Here is a 22,504-nt window from a genome sequence, read left to right as displayed (position 1 = left end):
GAAGGAAGCTCTCCTAACCCCACCCCGCACCCCCGTTGCTTGCTTTTGTCCTGCTTTTCTACTTCCTGAGATGGGGAATTTTTTGTTGTCTGGCCACATGCCTGCCCCGGGGCGGGGGGGACAGGAGAGGTGTTTGGGAAGCGTAGAGCAGGCAGGTGACGCAGAAGCTGGTTCCCGACAGCCACGTTAACGACGGTCTCGAATCCGGAGGGAAGAGGTCTTGCATCCACGTGGACAGATGCCTTCCCGGCCGGTTTCTGGAAGGGACCACCGTCCTCGGCCCTGCCAGGGTCCCCGGTGCAGGGAGTCTGAGCGTGCAGTGTGTTCCAGGTTAGGGCTGACACTAGCCTGGCCGCCGGCCGTGGGGAGGACAGGAGGGAGGGAGAAGCAAACCGAGGAACGGACCCAAAGCTCTGCTCCGATTGTGGGAGGCGACGTCTGGCCCCTGCGGAGGGATCGGAGTCCGTCCCTGCTTGTGGCTGCAGCCGATCAGAGTCCTGATCCGCAAGGAGGTCAGTGCGTTGTGACCCAGGGTGCAAATTCCTGATGTCGGCTTTGCCTCTTTAATAACCCTGGGCAGCGTCCCACTTCTGCCCACGGAGAACGCTGCTTCCCACAACACTCTCAGGTCCCCACTGATGCGGACGTCCCCCATCCCAGCCCTGTCCTTCTCTGGCCGCTCTCTGCCGCTGGCCCTGGGCCTCTCTGCTCCTCTTCTCCATGCCCTAGACAGCTGCCCAGCACATGCCGTGTGGGGCATCCTTGGGAGCAGGCTTGAAATGGCCCCGCCCAGACCTCTGCATCTTTTTAAATATACATATATATATATATATATATATATATTTTATTTGACAGAGAAAGAGCACAAGCAGGGAGAGCAGCAGGCAGAGGGAAAAGCAGGCTCCTCGTGGAGTAAGGAGCCTGATGGGGGCCTCGATCCCAGGACTCTGGGATCATGACCTGAGCCGAAGGTAGAGGCTTAGTGGACCGGGCCTCCCAGGTGCCCGTCCAGACCGGTGCATCTTATCTCCATGCCCAGGACATCTGGGTGCACGCTGCCCTGGAAAGGGGTCCACCAGGGGCTCAGCGGGGTGAAGGTGGCCGCCCTGTCTTCTGCGTCTGTGTGTCTCTTCTGTCTCCTGTAAGCACACCAGTCATTGCATTTAGGTCCCCCCAGATCCAGGATGAGCTCATCTCACATCCTTCATTTCCTGAGACCTGCAAAGACCCTTTTCCAATGTAAAGTCCACGTCAGGGATCACAGTGGGGTCGCGCCAGCCACACCCCCCTTATCTCGGAATCCTGCACCGTGAGGGAGCTGGCGTGTTGTCACAGGTGTAAGTGGGGTGACGCCAAGGGGTCATTCCCTGTCCCTGAGCGGGGTCCTTCCAGCAGGGGCTGAGCCCAGGTCCACTGCAGCGGGAGACGAAGCCGGAGGCCACTTGCTCCGCTGGACGGCTGTGTTTGACCCAGGGCGGAGTCCTCTGTGGGGACCCAGGGTCCTCACCAGGGTCTGTGCCCCGGGGGCACGGAGGAGAGCGCTTCCTTGGAACCCGGCGGAAAGACGGGGGAGGCGTGCTCCACCCGGCCCACGGCTGCACGCGGCGTATCATCAACGGTGCCAGGAAGTTGCCCAAGCCCGCCCTGGATGGCGAGCCGCAATCAGGGTTCTGACAAAGAGGAACACGCGAGGAGAAATGACAACAGGAAAAGAGCAATTTTGAAAGAAAGGGGACTCATTCCAGGGAAAGTAGGGGGTGGCTGACCCCGGCTTCGAGGGAAGACACCAGGCAGACACGGGGACCGGGTTCTCGCCTGGGTCGCTGACCTCTCCCTCCTGGCCCCCCGAGCCTCACTGGGTCTGGGTTTTAGGGGCGGGGCCCCTCGTCGTGGCCATAAAAGTCCTGAGAAGGGAGCGGCAGCTTTGGTTTCTCTTTGGGGACACTTCCTGGAGCACAACTGGGAACAGGACTCGGAGAGAGGAGTCTTGGGTCCTGATCCCGCCCAGGGCTGGGTGCCTTTCCCGCGTGGGACCTATGTCGACACCCAGGTAAGACCCCCGACCCCCGGGAGGGACGAAGGGGCATTTGAGTGGGGCTCATTCCAGGTGCGGTACATCTGCCTTGGGCACGGCACCGGGATCTGGAGGGTTTAGGGCTTGTGAAGGATGCTGGGGACGGCACCGAGAGCCGGCAGGGACCGTGAGACCAGGCTTGCACACTGACGGGCTGGACGGGCTGAGCGGTACGGGACAGAAGATGTGAGTGGCCTTCTACCACGCTGACCCCATTTTTTTTTGGAAAAGCGCGAGCACACGCATGAGGCTGCCGTGCCGAGTCTTGCCAAGAAACTCGGGTCTGAGGTGAGCACAGCGGCTGGTTCCCGACGTCCAGCGCGGCCTGGCAGGGAGCTGCTGGGGGCTCGGACAGACCATGAAGCACCAACCCCTTGGAGGTGCCCGATGCACATGGGCCTGGATGTGCACAAAACGTGGTCCGTCCACGCAGGGAGTCGGACTCAGCCCGGTAAATGAGCTCGAGGACACGATGCACGGGGAGACAAGAAGACACACGAGGGTCATGGTGCGTGATCCCATTTCCAGAAAAACGGGCACAACGGGGAAATGCATGGACGGAACGTGGGTTAGGGGCTGCCCAGTGGCGGGGAGGGGACGGGGAGTGAGAGCTCATGCTGATGGGGTTTCCTTTCGCTGGATGGAACGTCCTGGAGCCAGAGAGTGGCGGAGAACGTCCCAGATGGTCCCTGAGTTACATTTTATTTTATTTTAAGATTCTATTTATTTATCCGAGAGAGAGACAGAGCGAGTACGATCAGGGCTGTGGGGAGAGGGAGAAGCAGGCTCCTGGCGGAGCAGGGAGCCCGAAGCGGGGCTCGATCTCAGGACCCCGGGATCGTGACCTGAATCAAAAGCAGACGCCCAAACGACTGAGCCACCCAGGCGCCCCTCAGTTACGTTTTTAAAAAGTAAAAAACATTTTTTTTAAGATTTTATTACTTTATTTCTCAGAGAGAGACAGAGCACGAGGGGGGACAAGGGCAGAGGGAGAAGCAGGTTCCCCGCTGAGCACGCAGTGAAAAGCGCGACTTTGATGGAACGTGCATTTCGTCTCCACAGAGAATTAATGAACCGATACATTATATGTTTATAAAACATAAAATTAAAAAATGCAGATGCCTGAGAGCCTCCCCAGGACCCCCTCTGGGCAGGTCCTGTCGGGACCAAGGTCTTACAGGGGATGACGCCAGGCAGGACGCACTCCTCGCCCCTCCTCTGGGCTAGCTGTGGGCTCCAGCCGAATGGGGGCTCCAGACCCCTGGACATTCGCGTGCACGTTGGCGCCCACCGCGTCCGGCCGCCTGCAGTCCCGTAGCAGCTGTCCTCAGTAACTAGCGGCAAGTCCCAGTCCGCTCTGTTTAACACGCGGATCCTTTCCCCACCGTGGATTTCCCGCTCTGACCTCTGGGGCGCACAGTGTATGGTGAACACGGGTTGGGGGGACCCCCAGCAAAGCTTGAGCCTCCCGCATCCCTGTCCTCCCCAGCGTCCCTGCGTTACGACGACGAGACACCTGTCCCGGGCGCCTCCCACCCAAAGGCGATCGGGGATCTTTCCATCCCCCTGTCCTGGGGAAGGGCTCTCTCGGGCGTGTTCCCCGAGGTTGGCAAGAGCCACTTTCGCTGTCCGATTGTGCAAAAGTGCACATTTGCTGGAAATCGCCCTCAGCCCTGTTTTCGAGACGGGAAATCTGCTTGGAGCCCCACAGCTGAACCAGGGGAGCAGGTGAGACCCCTGGTGGAGTCCTCATTGGGTCCTGTGCTGGCGGCTGTGAATGCCCAGGACAAGACAGGGGAAATCTGAGGTCCCACTCCTCAATCCCGGCTGAGATTTTCCAGACTCGATGGACCGGAGGGGCACGTTTTGTGGACAGTTCTGAGGGGCACAGAGTGCTGGCCCCAGACCACGAATGGTGTTTGCCAACAGTGACACAGTGGGGAGGATGGGGGCTCGTCAGGAGACCGAGTTGCTGACGGTCCCAGTGGGGGAAGGAGGCTGGTCACCGAGGCGAGGGTCCTGGAGAACCAGCCTGAAGACGGGGCTTCCTGGAGGCCCTGAGAAGGTCCTGCTGGGCCGCTGGGACCATGCAGGGTTCAGTTACTGTAACTCTGCCCGTTCAGGAAATTCGATGTCTGTCGGCTTCATAGTTTTAATTACACTTCCTTCCCACGCTTTGTCATGGCCGCGTTTCCCGGCACCGTGCGTGGCGTGTGCTTTCCCGACTTCTGCCTCCGGCTGGAGCCAAGAGCACGCTCTGACCCGAGAGTGCGAGTCTCTCAAGCCGACTGGCGTACACACGGGGACGTCCACACAAGCACACACACGCGGGACATGCATAGGACACACATGGACACGCAGATGTGCACACGCACACTCACATGTGTGTGCGGCCGTGTGCACGCCCACGGCAGTGCGTGCACCGTATGCACACGTGCGTGCCGCGGGAACCTGTGCTCAGATGCACACGTGTGCAAATGCACACACATGTGCACGATCGCACACACGTACACATACAGACGCAAATGTGTGCACACGCACCGGGCATACGCGAATGCACACACTTGCACGTACCCAGACCCTTTCCTCCTGCCAAAGGCCCCGTGCTCACGAGCAGGGGCTTCCCCAAGTCACCCTCCTCCGTCCCACCCGCTAACCGTCCCTTCTTTCCCAGCGCGCGGCCTGACGTGGGAGCTGCCTCGCTATGGCCTTGCTGTGGCTCGCCGTGCTTCTGACGTCTGCGTCCAGCCTGCGGCAATCACAGGAAGGTAGGACCAAACCCCAGGTGCGTTCTGAGGGTGTGTGCGGCGTTCTGCTGTTTCCGTGAAACTCGACGTCCAGATCGTTACGGATCCGGCGGCAGCGGTGAGCGGGGATACGGAGACCGCCCGTGTGCCCCCCACCCCGATGCTGCCCATGGGGTCGTCTGGCAGCCCTGTCACGCCACAACCTCACGGCCAGGACGCGGGGTGGGGGAGGGCCGAGGTGCTGAGCATTTCGATGGCGCTCGAATGCAAGGACCCATCACCTACTTGGGTTCTGAGTCATTTTTCTGAGTCATTTTCCAACAGAAACTCTGTTGACCTGTATGTCCCTTTCCCGGGTAGGGTTGTGGGCAAGGCGATGGTTATGGGCTGACTTGTGTCCCCACTAAAGTTCTCCCTGGAAACCCTCGCACCCAGACCCTATAAATGTGACTGTGTTTGCAGACAGAGTTTGCTGAGATGAGCCCATCTGGGTTGGCTCCTAACACAACAGGACTGGCGTTCTTATAGGAAGGGGACGTGTGGCCACGGATGTGAGCCCGCGGGGAAGGCCACGTGCGGCGAGTGCGGTCTCCGTGCCCTCCGTGTGGCTCGTACAATCTTGCCTCACGACGCTGGGGAATGAGATCCCATAGGAACCAGAATCGATGAGAGAAGAGGCTGATGGCGATCCCCGAGCCTTCTGTGCCAACTTCTGTCACTGTCCGGTCAGCCTCAGGGGACAGGAGCGGCCAATGGGCGTGCAGCAGGGAATGTCCTAAGGAACCCGTCAGCTGCTGGACGGCTCTGGTACAGGGCACGGTGCATTAACAGAGCCCGGGTGCAGCCCCGAGTGCCACGAGGATGAGGGGGCTGGTAATGTCTCTGTGGGCGTGTCTGCACGGGAGCCACTCGCCGTCAGGAATTTTCTGAGTAATCAGCGGACCCCCGAGAGGGCCATCTGCATGTTTTCCACGTCGGGTTCCCATGGCACAGGGTCCTGGGGTGAAGACTGGGCATGACAGGTCCCGCGGGAGCCCCGGAGCCTACCCACCTGGGGCTGTACCAGTCCGATGTCAGCTGCGGGGACACCCACAAGATTTCACAACCCGCTAGATGTTGATTCCTTCCTCAAACAGGGGCGGAATTCAGATGTTTTTGTGGGGGAGAGAGAGGAAGGTTTTGGTCTCTTGAAGGCTGCTGTTTGAGTCTGTGTGGGCAGACAGAACAAAATACTGTCGCCTGGGGAGCTCAGTCTATGTCTCCCAGCTCTGGAGACCAGACCTCTGAGATTGGGAGGGGGCAGGGATGCTGAGATCCAGGTGGGGCAGGACCTCTGAGATCCAGGTGGGGCAGGACCTCTGAGATCCAGGCAACAAGGGCAGAGCTGTGCTCCCTCCTGAGGCTGCAGGAGAAGATCACTCCTGCCTTTTCCAGCTTCTGGAGCTCCAGGCATCCCTGGGCTCATGGCTACGTCCCTCCCATCTCTGCCTCTGTCCTCACCTGTAGCCTTTTCTGTGTCTGTTCGTGTCCAAATGTCCTCTCCTAAGAAGGACACCAGCCACATCGTGTTCGGGTCCACACTATTCAAGGATGACCTCATCTCAATTAACATGTGCCATGACCCCATTTCCAGGTCCCATTGTGAGGTCCTGGGAGTTGGGACTCCAGCATGAATTTTGATGGGACAGTGTGGGGCTCATGACAGGTGGTTCTGCCCCAAATATTTATCCCGAGATCCAGGGTCCTTCGGCTCCCCCAAGAGCATTTATGGGTGAGAACTGGAAGTACCGCCACATGTCGTGTTGAATTTCATGGACTAGAACCCAGTCATGTGGCCACACCCCCTCCCATCCAGGGGACTGGGACATGGCGGGATGTCAGGAAAGGGAAGGTGCCTTGTCCACTTCAGCCTGCCACCCCCAGGTCTGAGGACGATCTGGGCTCTTCTCCCAGTTCCCGCCTTTGGTTTGCCCGTCTCGGCCGGGGACAAAGGCCGCTGCTGCCTTTGTGGTCACTTCAGGCCTGAGGGTGCTCTAGGATGGCTGACCACAGGTTGGAAGTGAGCTGCTTTCTAGGAACAGAAGGCTCCTAGAAGGGGGCAGCTGACGCAATCCGAAATGTTCACATCTTCCCTCGTAAGCGGGACGCCCCGTAAGACTCCAGCGTTGGCCACACTGCATTAAGAGGGGCCATTGGGACAGCACGAGCTGGAATAGAGGTGTTGAAACCAGACGCCTTGCCTTGTTCTGGTCTTAAGGAGAAGTGGTTAGTCTTTCACCATTGAGTCTGAATTAGCGCAAAGATTTTCATAGATTTATCGGGGTAAGGAAGATCTCTTCCTTTCCTCGTTTATTAAGATTTTTTTTTTTTACTTACAAATGGGTGCAAGTTGGTCGGTTTCTTTTTTCCTGCTTCTATAGAGATCATTAGTTTCTTGTTAATGGGGGTGAATTACATCGACGGTTAAACAAAACTTGCATTCCCAGAGTAAATCTCTTGGGTCATGAGATATTACCAGGTTTATGTGTATTCCTGGACTTTGTTGACTAATATTTTCTGAAGGGATTTTGCATCTATGTTTATAAGGGATGTTGGCCTCGAGTTGACTTTTAGTATCTTTGATTTTGATATTGGGATAATGCTGGCCTCCTAAAGGGAATCAGGAAATATTTCCCGTGGCCCCCACCCCCGCTTTCTTTTTTGAACATTTGTGCCCATGATACTATTTCTTCCTTAAATATCTGATAATTTATATATATTATTAGTTATAAAAATAAAATGTGATAAAATATGTTAACATTAGTATTTCCTACTTCATCTTTCCTATCTGCTTTAATGATATTTAATGTTGTGTTCGCAGAACTGCGTGTAGGTTTTCAGGCCTAAGAATCTGTTAGGAGAGGGACGTCTGGGTGGCTCAGTCAGTTAAGCCTCTGCCTTCGGCTCAGGTGCTGGGATCGAGTCCCGCATCGGGCTCCCTGCTCAGTGCGGAGCCTGCCTCTCCCTCTCTCTCTGCTGCTCTCCCTCCTTGAGCTCTCGCTCTCTCTCCGACAAATAAATGAATATAATCTTTAAAAAAAGAATTTATTAAGAGAATGTCCGTAAACTATTCAACAGTACATCTGAAACTAATGAGGTATACATGTTGGCTAATTGAATTTAAATTTAAAAAACTCTTAAGAATTACATGTTCAATGTATAAGAAATTTGCCTCAATGAATTTTTTTGTTGTTGTTATTACCGTAAAGGAATACATTGTCCTTATAAGGTAGAAGAAAATAATGGCAGAAACCAAGGTGTTGATACGGTTTGGTCTTGGTTATGAAACTAAGGCTGTTGATCTTGATACGTAATCACGATACTGACAGCTTATCAACTCGGTGAACGTTTATTAAAGTCACATCCTGTAAGTCCTTGAAAGGGGTCACAGATGAAATCTCACCGGCTGTCCGTTGTAGCTTTACAGACGGGTGTTATTGGAAAGCGTGACTCGGTAGCACCTTGTACCTGGGCAAGCAAATCGTGGATGAGATATGCTGAGCCCTGTGGTCTGCCGCTGGAGACCCCCTTTCCCAGCAACTTGTAACGGGAATGCGTGAGCTTTGATTCCGTCTCAAAACAGAACCTGATGTACTTGGGGAGCTTCTCCAGTAATGTCAGACCTGCTCCAACAGCCTATGAGCCCTGAAAGGCCATGCATATCATTCTAATGACCATGCCTTGTATTTTCAAAATAAAGCAAAAAAAAAAAAAAAAAAAAGCAAGTTTGATGGCCATTGACAACCAGTCCCAGAAACCCAGACCTTGAGAGACGTATGCAAGCCAGATCTGTTCTCAGTTTCTCCATCATGGGGATGGCAGGCTAAGGAGAGGAACAGGGCGCTGTTGACGGAAGGTTTCTTCCAGCTCTCAGCAATTCCGCACCCGTGTACAATTCTGCTTCCCAAGGTCGTCGGTGAACTCGGTGGGAAGAGGAAGTCCCCTCGGTGATAAGGGTTCAAGCTTCTGCAATACTTCTCCTAACTCTGACCTCTACCCATTTCAGATCGCTATTCACCAATTAAGAACCTAAGGATAGAGCCGGTGGAAAGGAGATTGACCTGGGACCTCCATGGAAATGTTTCTGAAATTATGTGTTTCATAAATTCAAAATTTATCACTAAGGTAAACCATCTTCCCTGTACTTGGCATAGTCAAGGTTTTCCTGACATTAGGGGACTTAAGAGCCAGCAGAGCCCAAAGGCCAAGACGGGTTCTGGCATCACAGAAGCGGGAATTCTACTCTGGGGTTGGCTGTGGAAGGGGTTAAAGACTATCACAGACACCACAGCTCAGGGTTCACCTTCTGTACGATGTCCAAGATGGTGCTCCTGGAGAACCTTGGTGAGAACATGTCCTCAGGGATCCGGGTGGAGAGCCAAGCCCACCTCAAAGTGAGTGCTTGCTTTCCCACCATCGCCCGCCCCTCACCCAAATCCTATACTGTGTCATCTTCCGAGCTTGAGAGGTCTTGAGAACTGTGACAGACCCCATGGGTGGGCCTTGATGAGAATATAACATATTCACAGCTCATAGTGTCTCATGAGGAAGATGCACCTGTCAACTTCCTTGACAATAAATTTGGTGTTTTAAGATTATTCTTGATTTAATACAATACAGGTCACAACCTGGGCCCCCAATACAAATATTCCTCCCCGTCCCGGAGGCTGGGAGTCTGAGATCCAGGCGGGGCTGTAGCTGGTTCTCCTGAGCCCTATCTCTTGGGTGTGTAGACACTCTGTTCTTTCTGCATCCTCATGTGGTCATCCCTTGGTGTGTGTCTGTGTCCTGATGTCCTCTTTTTCTAAGGACCCCAGTCCTATGGGATCAGGGCCCACCCTACTGACCTCATTTTACCTTAATCCCCTCTTTAAAGACCCAATGTCCAAATACAACCACTTTCTGAGGTTCTGGGGGTGAGGGTTTCACCAGACGAATTTGGGGGGACACAGTCCAGTTCATGACAAGCCTAGGTGGGATTTCACTGGGACTTGTCCAGTTGACTCTAAACTCTATCTGGACCATGGTAGGCTACAAATCAACCAAGAAATGTTGATGAAGAAAACTAGTGATCAGGAATTTGCCTTTCCATGACGTCTCCAAATGTACCAAGAAGCTATGATTATCCAGGGTTGGGTTGATGGAATGCGTGGATAGATTAAAGAAATGGAACAATCCAGAAGCAGAAGCGTGCCTTGGTGGCACGTTGGGTAGGGTGGGTTTTCTACACCACTAAGGTGCTATTTCAAATCGGTGAAGAAGGATGGTTGTACGCATGGAGTCAGCACAATTTCCAAAATGCGCTGAAGTTAAGTTGGATTCCTACTTCCCAACGTCCAGGCACATAAATCGCAATTAGGAGCGATCTAGAGATTTTTCTGGATCCTGAAGATGTAGAAGGAATTGCTAAAAGGTCTATTTCAAGATATTGGACCCTGTTGTCATTCCTTCATCTGCTGTTGGTTTTCCCTGAATTGAATTCATTTCCGTTTTGTTCATGGTCTTTGTGTGTGGGTCCCGTTTTCCCATGTATCTACGCTACTTTAATATTATGCTCTTGGCCAAATGGGTAAACATGGGGTTGAGCCATCTGGTTTGGTGTGTTTGTCCTCAATGGAGACAGGTTCTCCTTCTCAGTGGGTGAGTCTCTCCCTCTCCTTGTTTCCATGGTCTGCCTACGTGAGCGGGTTTGGGAAAACACCCATCAACCCCGCATCCTGTTGTTCTTTTAGAACTTCCTTTGAGAGGCATTTATGGAACTCAGGTTCCTCGGACAAGAGACAGTGACCAAGTTTACGAGTCTCACCTGAATTACCCAAGGAAGCTTTAGATCAGTGCCCAAAAAATGCCCAAAGACGTACATTTTCCCAGATTCTCGAGATTTGTTGTGTTAACGTGTATTTAACAACTAGTCTGGTTGAATTTGTTATAGATATGATTAATTAGACAGATGTCTTCTTCCTTTATTAATTACAATTTCCACCAACTGGGGGTGCTGGCTGGCTCAGCTGGTACAGAGCGAGAAAATCTTGACATTAGGGTGTCATGACTTTGAGCTCCATGTTGGGCATGGAGCGGACTTAAAACCTTAAAAAAAAATAACCTTCTCCTTCTTAAACTATTTGGGGCTCCACATTGTTAACTTATTACATAATGCAGGGAAAAAGCCAGAATTCATCATGAGCTTGATAAATATCTTCCTTTCGTTTTTGACTTTACATTTTTATTTCCCCATTTTCCTAACTTTTCTGTCCCAATTTCTTTTATCTCTCGATCCTCAGAAAAGGGTTGATTTATTCATAATGGAATTTATAAATGGAATATTTATTTATAAGCTGGTTATTTATTTATTCATACATGGAATTATTTTATGTAAATTCTTGTATGGTTTTTAAAAAATGAATAAACTTCACTTTTTTCCCGGAGCAGTGTGGGGTTCACAGCAAAATTGAGAGGAAGGTATTGGGATTTCCTGTATGGCCCGCAGTCCCCCGCCCGTGCACACGCACGGCCTTTCCACTAGGAGCCTCCCGACCAGAGGGCACAGGCCTCACATGGATGAATGTGCTTGAACACGTCATCCTCACCCAGAGTGCACGGATGACGAGACGGGTCACTCTCAGTGTGTGTATTTGGTGACTTTCGACAAACAGAGAATGGTAAATGTAGTACACAGGACAAAGTCACTGCCCTAAAAAAAAAAAAAAAATGCTGTGTTTCATCTGTTCCCCTCTCCCTCCCTCTCCACCAACCAGTAATTTATACACCATCTCCAGTCTGTCGATTGCCACAAAGTAAGTTGTTGGGGTTTTGTTGAAGATTGAACGGACTCTATAGAGACTTACGGTTTTTTGCCGTCGTTATGGTTATCGTTGTTATTCAATCTGGGTATCGTCACCATGACACTAGGTGTGTTCTCTCAACAATGACTAAATGGTTCTTTCCCTCTCAGGCCGTCAACAACAACCGTTACTGCCAGTTCCACATCCTTCCCTCGTGTGAAGTGAAAAACTTCAGCGTCTCCTTGACCACAGGCCCGCCGTTCCTGATGGGGATTCAGTATCCTCTGCAAGGTGAAGGGAATGTGTTCCTCTTTGCGTTTTGCATGCTCTCAGTCGCTGGCTGGTCGTAAGGATACAGAAACCATGACTTTCAGCTGGGGTGGACCTGCAGGGACTGGGGGGAAAGAAAGCATAGGACCGTAGGACGTCACATATGCAGGAGGATGTCATTCGTAAGACTTTCTTGGGTTGATGACGTGTGCAAATGCAGAACAGATTAGTGCTTGGCAGGGGTGAGGAGAGAAAAGGAACATCTGGAGGGCTCTTGGGGGATGAGACCACGCTGTATCCTGACATTTTGGGCGTTGACATCTGCAACTATGTGTGAACCCACGAGGACCTGGAAATCCTAACGTCCCTCTTAAAGGTGACTTGTTTTTCTTCTCATCTCCTTTGCAAATGCAGAAGGAAACCCTGAGGCGGCCGCACAAGGTCTGGGCTGCCGGGTGCACGACGTGGACTTCCTGACGTGCAACTGGGAGGTGGGCAGGGAGGCCCCCCGGGACATCCAGTATCACCTGTACTGGCAGGATCTGAGGTAGGTTTGGCTGCAGGCACAGCTGGGCTCTCCCCAGGCACATGGGGCCGCTGGGTCATTGCTGGGTGCCCCCTCCTTGCCGCAGGACCCACAGGGAGTACGAGTGCCCAAATTACGAAATGGATAATCAGGGAAAACTCGTCCGGTGTCATTTCAATGATGTCTCCAGATTGCCGAAACTCCTCCAGATCCTAGTGAGGGGCACAAGCCAAGGTGTCAGGATCCCCTGCTCTGACCGTACTGTCGAATTATCAGAAATTGGTGAGTACAGGTCGAGGACACGGCTCTCAGGCTGCACCCTGGGCTCTGGGATGCTGGTGTCTGAGCGCAGGGGACCGTCAGAAAATAGCCCCAAGCGGTCGGCTGAAATGACATGCTGATTTCTCATAGTTCTGAAGGCTGGAAGCCCGACCTCAAGGGGCCAGCAGATCGGGTTCCTGGTGAGGGTCCCTCTTCCCAGCTTGCCCATGGCAGACTTCTCACTGTGACCTCACCCAGGGGGCGAGGGAGAGAAAGAGCGCTCCATTCTCTTCTTCTGGTGCCGTCCGAATCCCATCATGGGGCCCCACGTAATTACCTCCCACCTTCGAACGCCATCCCACTAGGGGTCAGGGCATGTGCGTTTGGGGACGACATGTGTTCAGCTCCAAGCAGCGGCTGTGAGTTCACGGCAGCTAAGGAACTAACCCATTTGCTTCTAGAGCATTCCAGCAACACACGGGGCACGGGGCTCCCTCATGAGTCTCGGGGAGGGGGTGAGAGTCGTGCCCACAGCCCCTGTCAAGGCCCTGTGTTCTTATGCTAATGGGTTTCTGGAACACAGACCCCGTCGTAGCAACGCTCTGTTGCCATCCGTTTCCTTCGACCGGACCCCTCCCCAGACTGTGATAGCTTTGGGCCTCCGGAAGCCTGGGCCTGCCCCGGCGGGTCCACGTGGGATAAGGAAGCACGGGGCCGGCGACATGAATTGACATGTGGTGCAGAGGGGAAGAATGCAAGGCCTCTTGCTTGAAAAGTGGGGGGCCTCTTCCTTTGTTTGCGGCTTCCCCCTCCTGAGCTGACATGCTGTGTTTTATGGGCACTGGTGTTGGACGCTGCTGCCCCAGACACGGGACGCTCACTGGTATGTCCAGACCATGTCTAAGGCTGCTGCCACTCTGTGCATGCTCCCCCCTGGACCCCTGTGTCCTCCCGCCCCAGTCCCAGCAGGGGTGGAGGACACAGTGGTCAGGCCAGTGGGGTGGTGGGTGTCAGAGAGCCCGGTGGGGATGCATGGAGGGGTCAAATGGGAACCGGGGGCTCTGTGCCCCCAGTGCATGCTGCATTATCCTGTCAGGAGCACAAATTCAAAAACGCCTGCTGTGCCCCAAAGATGTGTCCGCGTCTTGCACCTGTGAATGCCACCTTGTGTGGGAACAGGATCTTTGCACTTGTTATAGGGAGGGCCTAATCCAATGTGGTGGTTCCCTTAGAAGAAATGGAGGAGACGCAGAGGCCAACCCAAAGACAGACGGGAAGGCCATGGGAGGCCATAGGGCGTACAGCCCAGGAACGCCAGGGATGGCCGGCGGCCACCCGGAGTGGGAAATGAATTCGATGGCATTACTGGCCACTTCAGCATGGCGCCGGGAGAGCAGGGACCCAAGCCTGGGGCCATGTGCAAGGACATCAGTCCCACACAGCTCTGCGCCGGGACGGGCCAGGTTGAGGCGTGCAGGGGTGGCTGCTGGAGAGTGTCACTGATGGTGCCCCATGACACCAAGAGAGTCGGGGGGTTTATTAGTTCCCAATTGCTCTCTTAATAAATGATCCTAAACCGTGAGGCTTTAAGCACAGGAATTAATCGTCCAGCCCTGGAGAGCAATCTGAGATCCAGGCAGGGCAGGACCAGGGATCCGGGTGGGGCAGAGTCATGGTCCTTCCTGAGCCTCCAGGGAGGTCTTTCCTGCCTCTTCCAGCTTCTGGGGCTCCAAGCGTCCCTGGGCTTCTGGCCGTGTCCCTCCTATCTCTGCCTGTATTTTCGCGTGGCTTGTCTTCTATTTCTTACAAGGACACCTGTCATTGGATTTAGGGGCCCCCTGCAGTCGGAGGACATCATCTCAGGATCCTTTATGTATTATACCTGTAAAAACCCTATTTTTAGATATTTAGCAGAGAGAGACACAGCCGGGAGAGGGAACACAAACAGGGGGAACGGGAGAGGGAGAAGCTGGCTTCCCGCTGATGCGGGGCTCCATCCCAGGACCCTGGGATCATGACCTGAGCCAAAGGCATACGCTTAAGGACTGAGCCACCCAGACGCCCCTAAAGACCCTATTTTTAAACAAGATTCCATTCCCATGTTTTAGAGATTTGACAGGGAGGGACCATTTGGGGGTGACCATTCCCGTCACTGTGGAGCTCTTTAGAAAGTGGCTCACATTTCATGCTGGCCCCGGCCCTTCCTCCCAGAAGGACCATCTCCAAGGGGAGCCTGTGGGTGTTACTCTGTGACAGAGCCTTTCCCACAGGCTGGTGGGACACAGGCTCTGCCCCAAGGGCTGGTGGTAACCCTGCGCCCTCACCTGGGCCGGGTGGCTCCTAGCAGGTGGGTTCTGGGCTGTCTCCAGGGTTGTTGCCCAGCAGGACTGACTCACTTGCCCCTTGGGGTGCCCCTGCCTTCCTGGCCTCACTCTCCGGCCCTGCCAATGGACATATCCTCCCAAGCAGCCTTCTTGCCCTGTCTCCTGCCCCTGAGGGGAGAAGGCCATTTGTGGGGTGCGGGTCCCGTGGCAACAGATGGGCAGGGTCTGGGTGGCTGCCGGGAGGAGGGAGCGGGGCTGGTTTTGAGGCTATTTCTGAGGATGGCATTGTAGCTGGAGGTAGAGGCGGGGATAGAGGGAGCCTGGGGTCAGGGTGATGTCACTGATGAGGGAGGGGGAGCAGGAGGGAGCAGGAGAAGAGGAGGGAGAGGAGGGGAAGGACTTGAGGAGGAGGGGACCCAGACAGAGTTGGGGACTGCCAGCCTGGGGTGCCGGTGGAACACAGGTGCCGACAGGTGAGGACCCAGGGCTGGGCTCCCAGCGGAGGTTCAGATGTGCTCACATGCAAAGCTGGAGAAGCCACGGAGTCAGGGGAAGCTGAATGCCCAGAGCGAGGGCAGAGGGCAGAGCACAGCCAGGAGGGTCCCAGCACCCAGAAGGGAGGACAGGACGTCCGGGGAGGAGCTGGCTGCAGCCGGCAGGGTCTGGGGGAGGCGAGGAGGCCGGGGCAGATGTTTCCGGGAGTACGGCTGGGGCTGGCCTGCGGAGAGCACTGGCGTTGGGACGGACCCTGTGCGGGGCGGGGAGCGGGCCAGGCTGCCCGGCACCGAGACTGGGCCGGTGGGAAGGAGGCAGTCCTCGGGCGCAGGACGCTGTCCTCCCTCTGCTGGAGGACGGTGGAACTAGGGCCAAGGGAAAACAGCAGGTGTCGTCCTGGCGACGTCGTTGGCACAGACCTTGCTTTCCAGGAGGGGTGGGCGGGGGTCTGTCACCGGCTGGCGTCTGCGCAGCTAGACCTATGGCTAATCCAAACCGACAGACATGGCAACGTATCTTGTCATTCATCCGAACGGATGCTTTGCCCATTGTCTAACCTTGGAATGACATGTTCCTCTGCTCTTTACCACCTTAAATCTCCATGAAGCCTGTTTTGAAGTATATTCTGGGGGGCGGGGGTGTTGATTGGTTTTACTCATAAAAGTTTTTTTTTTTCCTGTCCTAGAGATATTAAATCCACCTAATATCACTGCAATGTGTAATAAATCGTATTTGATGATGGAGTGGGAAGCGTGCAGCCACTTTAATAACAGATTTGAGTATGAACTTCAGCTACAAAAGGTACATGCTTGCCCTTGCTGGCACTTCCAAATTCAGGAGAATCTGTACCCCCAGGCTTTGGAGGCAGATAAAACACACACACACACACAAATATGAATCAAAAAAAAATATTTTTTTACTCTTTTAAAAATAAATATCAATACAGTAAAAAAAAAACTAAAGTAAATTTTAAAATAAATAAAAACAAATAAAAACATGAACTAAACTCTACATAACAATGAAGAATGTTAACACACACAAAACAAAAACTGAGAAAAATGAACGATCGTTTAACCTCTCGTGTGTGAAAATTGTCAAGAGCAAATATGCAAACCCTAAAAAAAAAAATTTAGCCTTAAGCAAAGTCACAGTGTTGGCTGTTGGAAAGAGAAGAGGTAAAATGAAAAAGGCAGGCCACCGAGGGAAGAAACCAGGTGCCTATTTGTCCGTCAAAGGCCTCGTATTCGGGCTGGATGAGAACGGTTTGCAAGTCCATAACAAGAAGACCAATAACTGTATGAAAAAAAACAAAGGGCAAGAACTTGAAACAGCCATTTCCCCAAGGAAGACGTACTCATGCCCCGTAAGCACGTGGAAAGGTGTCACCGACATGCAAACCATAGGGAGAGGCCACTCCGCACCCCTGACATCGGCTAACGTGACAGTCTGGCCAAACCGAGGGGAGGGGAGGCTGCCACCCAGCTGATTGCAACAGTTGCTTGCAACTCAACTGGGGGCCATTCAAAATGATACACGTGGCTCCTTCTTCTCTCGCATGTCCCTTGTGCATGAACCTTCTCCCGATGGTTAAGACCCAGGGTAAAAATCATATATTTTTAAGGAAAAACATGGTGCAGGCACTTTGGAATGGGCTTTGGTAGTATCTCGTGGAGGCAGCCATGCCCGTGCTGGTCTGGCTCCAGGAATGATGAAAACCTAAGTCCCACCAACGTGGGGACCTGCGTGTTCATAGCAGCTGAGTTTAGGAACAGCCCAAGTGAAGGCACCAACAAAACATATCCACGCTGTGGAATCGGGTCCCCCAGGGAAAGGTCAGCCAGACTCAAGGTCTGGCTTGGACCCCATTTATGCACAGAAGCGTAGAACATGCAGCACGATCTCTAGTGGGTGACATGCGTGGGCCCTGGGTGTGTGCGGGAAGGGAAGCGTGGCCGAGGGGCACAAGGAGTGTGCTTTCGAGGTGTGGTTTGCTCAAGCAAATTACGCCTGAATCCAATTACCTTACAAAATGATCAAGTGGGGGATGCCTGGTGGGCTCGGTCAGAGCACCGACTCTTAATCTCAGGGTTGGGAGTTCACGTCCCACGCTGGGCCCAGAGACTAAACAAATAGACTTTAAAAAAAAAAAAAAACAAAAAAAACAACAACAACAAAACAAAAACCTCTAAGTCTATAAATTAAAAGAAAATGACCAAATGTTTTGAGCTGAGATAAAGGTTATTAATTCTATCCGCCCCCCCCAAAAAAGACCAGGTGTTTTTTAGTTCATACCTCCTTCATACGCAGGTTATTTATATATGATATGACTCATTTAGGCTCAACCGCTGATTATTTTGTACTCAGTTTCTGTTATAAACCTAAAAGGGCTTGAATAAGGGCGTCTGTCGGGGGACAGCAGCAGATATACCCACGGCATTCTCCTCTTGTTTTGTAGGGCAGTGATCCCGCCTACACGGAGAAGGTGAGTGTCCCCCACCCTCCCTGAACTGGGCATCACAAACCCGTTTCCTTACTGTCCAGTCTCTCTGTGGTGCCCGACGCTGCTCGTGGGCCCTGCTCACCCATCCGGCGATCTCCAGGAGTCCGTGCTGAGGGGGAACAGCTCGGAGATGATGCTCTGTGCTCCTGAGGCTTCTCCTCTGTGTGTGTGTCTCCTCTTCTGTCCCTTGTTAGGCCCCTGTCACTGGACGTAGGGCGACCCCAATCCAGGATGAGTTCATCCCGAGATCCTTCAAGTAAGCACATCGGCAAAGACCCTACTTTCAAAGAAGGTCCGGACCACAGACTCCAAGGGGGAGGGTGATGACATATCTTTCTTGGGGAGCAGAGGTCACATTCAAGAGTGGGTAGGGCCCCATGCCATGCACAACACCCACACACGGCACCATGGGCTTGGCCTCTTTGGGGACGGCCGTGGCTTCTTTTCCTCCCAGTGCTTGGTGTCTTGGACACCAAGAGCCTGGGCTGAGAAGGGTAGGGGGCTCCAGGATTCGGACCCCTCTGAACAGGCATCTTCCCCGATGGAGGCTGGTTGGGTTCACATTCTTGGGGGGGCTTGTATATAACGAGTGTCCCAGGTTGAGGGCTTTAAAACACAGCTCTATTCTCTCGGGGTCCTGGAGACCAGATGTCCAAGATATAGATGGGGGAGGATCTCATTCCCTTTGGAGGCTCCAGGGAACATCTGTCCCAGCTACTGGGGCTCCTTGGCGTGTGGCTGTCTCCCTCTGTCATGCACATGGTCTTCCCCATGTGTGTGTGTTCCCAAACTCCCCCTTTTTGTAAGCCCACCAGTGGTAATGGATCACAGACCCCTAACCCAAGCTGCCCTCTTCTTCACTGACTGCATCTGCTCCAACCTCGTTTCCAGATGAGGTCCGCTTCCGAGGCACCGCGGGGCGAGGATGCTCACACACGAGTTTGGGGGAGGGCCCGCTCCACCCACGACGGGGCCCCACTGTCTCCCCGCCCACTGGGAACAGCCTTTCCTTCTTTCCTTGTCAACCACAGCTCCAGGAAAAGTTCTTTGAGCTTCACAATCCCAGAAACTACGTGGCGAGACTAAGGGCCAAAGGTTTCTACCGCAAGAGCTGGAGCGAGTGGAGTGCCCCCCAACGCTTTGGTGAGTAAGGCGCCCTTTTATCTGTCCTGTGTGTGCGCTGGACGCTGCGGGCACCACCCCTGCTCCAGGAAGCACGGACCCCTCGTGCTCGGACGGGCTCTTCACCCCTGCTCTTGGATGCTCTGCCACCAAAGGAGCAGGGATCCAGCCGCACAGGCTTCTGCGTCCCCAGAGAGGGCTCTGAAGACAACATCTGACCCTGCACCTTGTGCTCACCCCATGGGGGCGCAGAGAGGAAGAGGAACAAGACCCCCAGTTCGAGCCCCCATGGCTTGTCAGTTACAACGCTGTCCGCAGGCACACGGGTTCCTTTCATCCGACATGGTCCCTGGCCTGATTAGAAGGATTTGCCCAGAATAAGACCTGCTGTTTCTCCCTGACCTGTTCGGAAACCAGAGCCTCCTCGCAGGCTCTCCTAGAATGTCCCATTTCAGAGGTGGCACGGAGGAAGCCTTGGTCACGAGGGTCCTGCAGCTGCTGCAATAAATGACCACAGGTGGTGGGGGAGGGGGCTTAAACCCACAGGAACCCAGCCTCTCCCAGCTCTGGAGACCAGAGTCTGAGACCCAGGCAGGGCAGGGCTCCCTCCTGGGACTGCAGGGGAGGGTCCTTCTTGCCTCTTCAAGCTTCTGGGGCTCCAGGCGTCCCTGAGCTTCAGGCCATGTCTCTCCAATGTCTGCCTCCATGTGCATGTGGCTTCTCCTGTGTGTCTCTGTGTCCAAATTTCTTCTTTGTATAAAGACACTAGTCATTGGGTTAGGGCCATCCTATTCCACTGGGACCTCACGTTTACCTAATTACTTCCGCAAAGACCCTCTGCTGTGGGCTCAAATGTGTCCCCCCAAATTCACATATTGAAGTCTTCACCCCCAGGACCTCAGAATGGGACTATATTTGGAGATGGGGTCGTTAAAGAGGGGATTAAGGTGAAATGAGGTCATTATGGTGGTCTTGATCCCATGAGAAGAGGGGCTGAGGACACGGACAGGCACAGAAGGACGAACATGTGGGGACACGGGGAGAACACAGCGTGAGCATGCCCAGGGGAGAGGCCTCCTGAGGAACCGGCCTCAGCCCCATGTGGATCTCGGACTTCCAGCCTCTGGGACCGTGAAGCCACAGTATCTGCTGTGTCAGCCACCCAGTCTGTGGGACTGGGTTGTGGCAGACCCAGCAAACTCACACATTCCCCACAGGCCCCGCTGTCCCGAGGGGAGGCGGAGGTCTTTGCAGAGCAGCGTGCTGGTGCTCCCCCTACCCGCCAGCTGCAGGGGAATGGAACCCCCCCCCCCCCGGCCTCAACATGGGCTCCAGGAGGTGTTGAGTGTGCAGTGGGGGCCTCTGTCTTCTGGCCGGGCGGCCGCCCACTCTCCCCTCCGGGACGTGCCCGAGTGCCCGCTGCCTCTCCGGGGTCCCCTGGGGTAGCACTCGGGGCTGGGTGCCACCACCACCCCGGGACCTGCTGATGTGCCCTGCCCGCCCTCTTCCGCAGCGTGCGATGTGGGGGACGACTGGCAGCGGCCCGACTGGCTGCTGTCCGCGCTGGTCTTGCTGGCCACACTGCTGGTCCTGGGGCTCGTGATCGCGCTGTGTGGAAGGTGAGTGCCACCCCCGCCCCCGCTGGCCTCCTCCCCGCAAGGTGCTCCTCCCTGTCCCCACCCTCCCGCCACCGCGTGTGCGGGACACCTCCAGGGATGGGGCTGCTGCCTCACGTGTCCCCAGGGTCCTTCTGAGACTTGACCTTGCTCTGCTGTCTGCCGTCGTGAAAATCCAGAAGGTCCCTCCCTCTTAGCTCGAGCCCCGGGGTGCAGCCAGGCTCGCCTGCGTGTCCCCATGTGTCCCGGCTGTTCAGCCACTCACCCCTCGTGCAGACTCCCCATTCCCCACATCCTGGGGCCGGGGTGACTGGGAGTTGCCCTCCCCCTCCTCTTTCCCCTCCCCCTTCCCCTTTCTGTCCTCCCCCTCCTTCCCCCCTCTGTCCTCCTCCCTCTCTCCAGTAGGCAACAGGCCAGCGACAGGGCCATGCTGACCTTGCCCATCGAATAGCAAGTCCTATCGCTTCTCGGCCTTTTGGCTAAGATCAAGTGTAATAGCAAGTCCTGCCCTTGGGGTGTCTCCCAAATGCCTCCAGGTCCTGCCCAGCCAGGTCCTGCCCAGCGGGCCTTGGGGTCTGTCCCTAGGGGCTCAGGCCTCTCTCTGGCTGCACCCACGCCCCTCCCAGAGCCTTCAGGCTGAGCCGTCCTGCCCAGGGGCTGGGCCTTGGGCATGCTTGGGCCTGTGGCTCAGGTAGGGGACACTGGTCTGTAAGCCGTGGGGAGCGGCGGCGTCCGCGATGGGTGCCCGGAGCCGGGGGGCCGCCTCCAGCCTGGCCGGGGCCTGTGGCAGGAGCCTGGGTGGGGTGCATGGGTCCCAGCAGCAGATGCCGGGCTCTGCCCCTGCCTGCCAGGATTGCTCGGGGGGGCTGGGCGCCAGGGGCCAGCCGTGGAGACCAGCTCCCCACCCCCACCCGGGGACTGAGCCGGAGCTGTAATTCCATTCCGGCGTCCCGAGTTCTGGATCCAGAGCCTGTGTCTCTGTCCTCCGAGGTACTCAGTGTTGCAGAAGCTCTTTCCTCCCATCCCGCACATGAAAGACCCCATCACTGACAACCTTCAGAGCAGCAAGCTGGTACGTCGGGGCCCTTGCTGGGGGTGGGGCTGGGACGGGGCAGCCACCGGCCCGCAGGGGGAGCAGGAGGCTTGTGTGTGGGTCCTGGCGGGAGGCAGGGGAAGCTGCAGGGTGACGCCATGTCAGGAGCTGCAGGGTCACCCCCAAGAGCTCCTCCAGGCACGCAGGGCCTGGATCCCCAGTGACCCAGGCGCCCAAGACTAGCCACGCCCTCCGCAGCTCTGCGGCTCAGCCTGACCCCCTTGTCGCCGGCAGGTGGCCTGGGAGGGCAGCAGAGCAAGCCGGGAGGACTGCCCAGTGGCGGAGGTGCAGGTTTTAGGGGAGACATGACGAGGGACCCGAGACCTTCTTGGCCCGCCCAGATGCCCACACAGCCTGGCTGCGGTTTGACCGAGGGATGACTGTATGGGGTGGGGTAGGAACCTCAGAGAGTGTTCCATGGAGAGGCCACCAGCAAGGAAGCAGGGCTGTGTCGGGCTCATTCAATAAATCAACGCTGTTTCCACCCAGTGCTTGTACGCAGGTGGGGGCAGGGGGAATGCCTACTGCCCATCACACCGGACCCCGGGGCCCCGCTCTGGCCTCCCAAAACGCCCCCCGCCAGGATGCTAACACGTTGGCCAGACGGGTTGGTCCCTGCGGCAGCCGTCGATGTGTTCACACACGGGCCGTCAGG

At 55.1% G+C, this 22,504-nt stretch overlaps 1 protein-coding gene across 4 annotated transcripts; it reads left to right on the top strand.

The window, feature by feature from the left end:
- The first annotated feature begins 1,765 nt into the window (after positions 1-1,765).
- Positions 1,766-22,356, top strand: IL3RA (interleukin 3 receptor subunit alpha). 4 transcript variants are annotated; one of them, XM_047716102.1, is made up of 12 exons: positions 1,766-2,050; positions 4,749-4,842; positions 8,867-8,985; positions 11,813-11,933; positions 12,327-12,459; positions 12,545-12,720; positions 16,204-16,319; positions 17,974-18,000; positions 19,050-19,161; positions 20,654-20,759; positions 21,755-21,828; positions 22,084-22,356. In XM_047716102.1, exons 2-11 carry the CDS (start codon positions 4,779-4,781, stop codon positions 21,804-21,806), a joined length of 1,026 nt encoding a protein of 341 aa, XP_047572058.1. In that variant the 5' UTR covers positions 1,766-2,050; positions 4,749-4,778; the 3' UTR covers positions 21,807-21,828; positions 22,084-22,356. The 4 variants fall into 4 exon arrangements, with proteins under 4 accessions (XP_047572058.1, XP_047572057.1, XP_047572056.1 ...); XM_047716101.1 differs by having other exon boundaries at positions 21,747-21,824; XM_047716100.1 differs by having other exon boundaries at positions 21,747-21,828.
- Positions 22,357-22,504: the final 148 nt, after the last annotated feature.

The sequence above is a fragment of the Lutra lutra genome, chromosome X (genome assembly GCF_902655055.1).
Source record: "Lutra lutra chromosome X, mLutLut1.2, whole genome shotgun sequence".
Lineage (NCBI taxonomy): Eukaryota > Metazoa > Chordata > Mammalia > Carnivora > Mustelidae > Lutra > Lutra lutra.
The sequence above is the reverse complement of the archived record's forward strand: the minus strand, read 5'-3'. Positions and strand labels throughout refer to the sequence as shown.

Excerpts from the sequence above, each read along its gene's own strand:
- IL3RA (XM_047716100.1), top strand. The coding sequence starts at position 4,779 with ATGGCCTTGCTGTGGCTCGCCGTGCTTCTGACGTCTGCGTCCAGCCTG. Across the intron at positions 12,460-12,544 it reads CTGTACTGGCAGGATCTGAG|GACCCACAGGGAGTACGAGT; the intron begins GTAGGTTTGGCT and ends TCCTTGCCGCAG. Across the intron at positions 21,829-22,083 it reads ACCTTCAGAGCAGCAAGCTG|GTGGCCTGGGAGGGCAGCAG; the intron begins GTACGTCGGGGC and ends TGTCGCCGGCAG.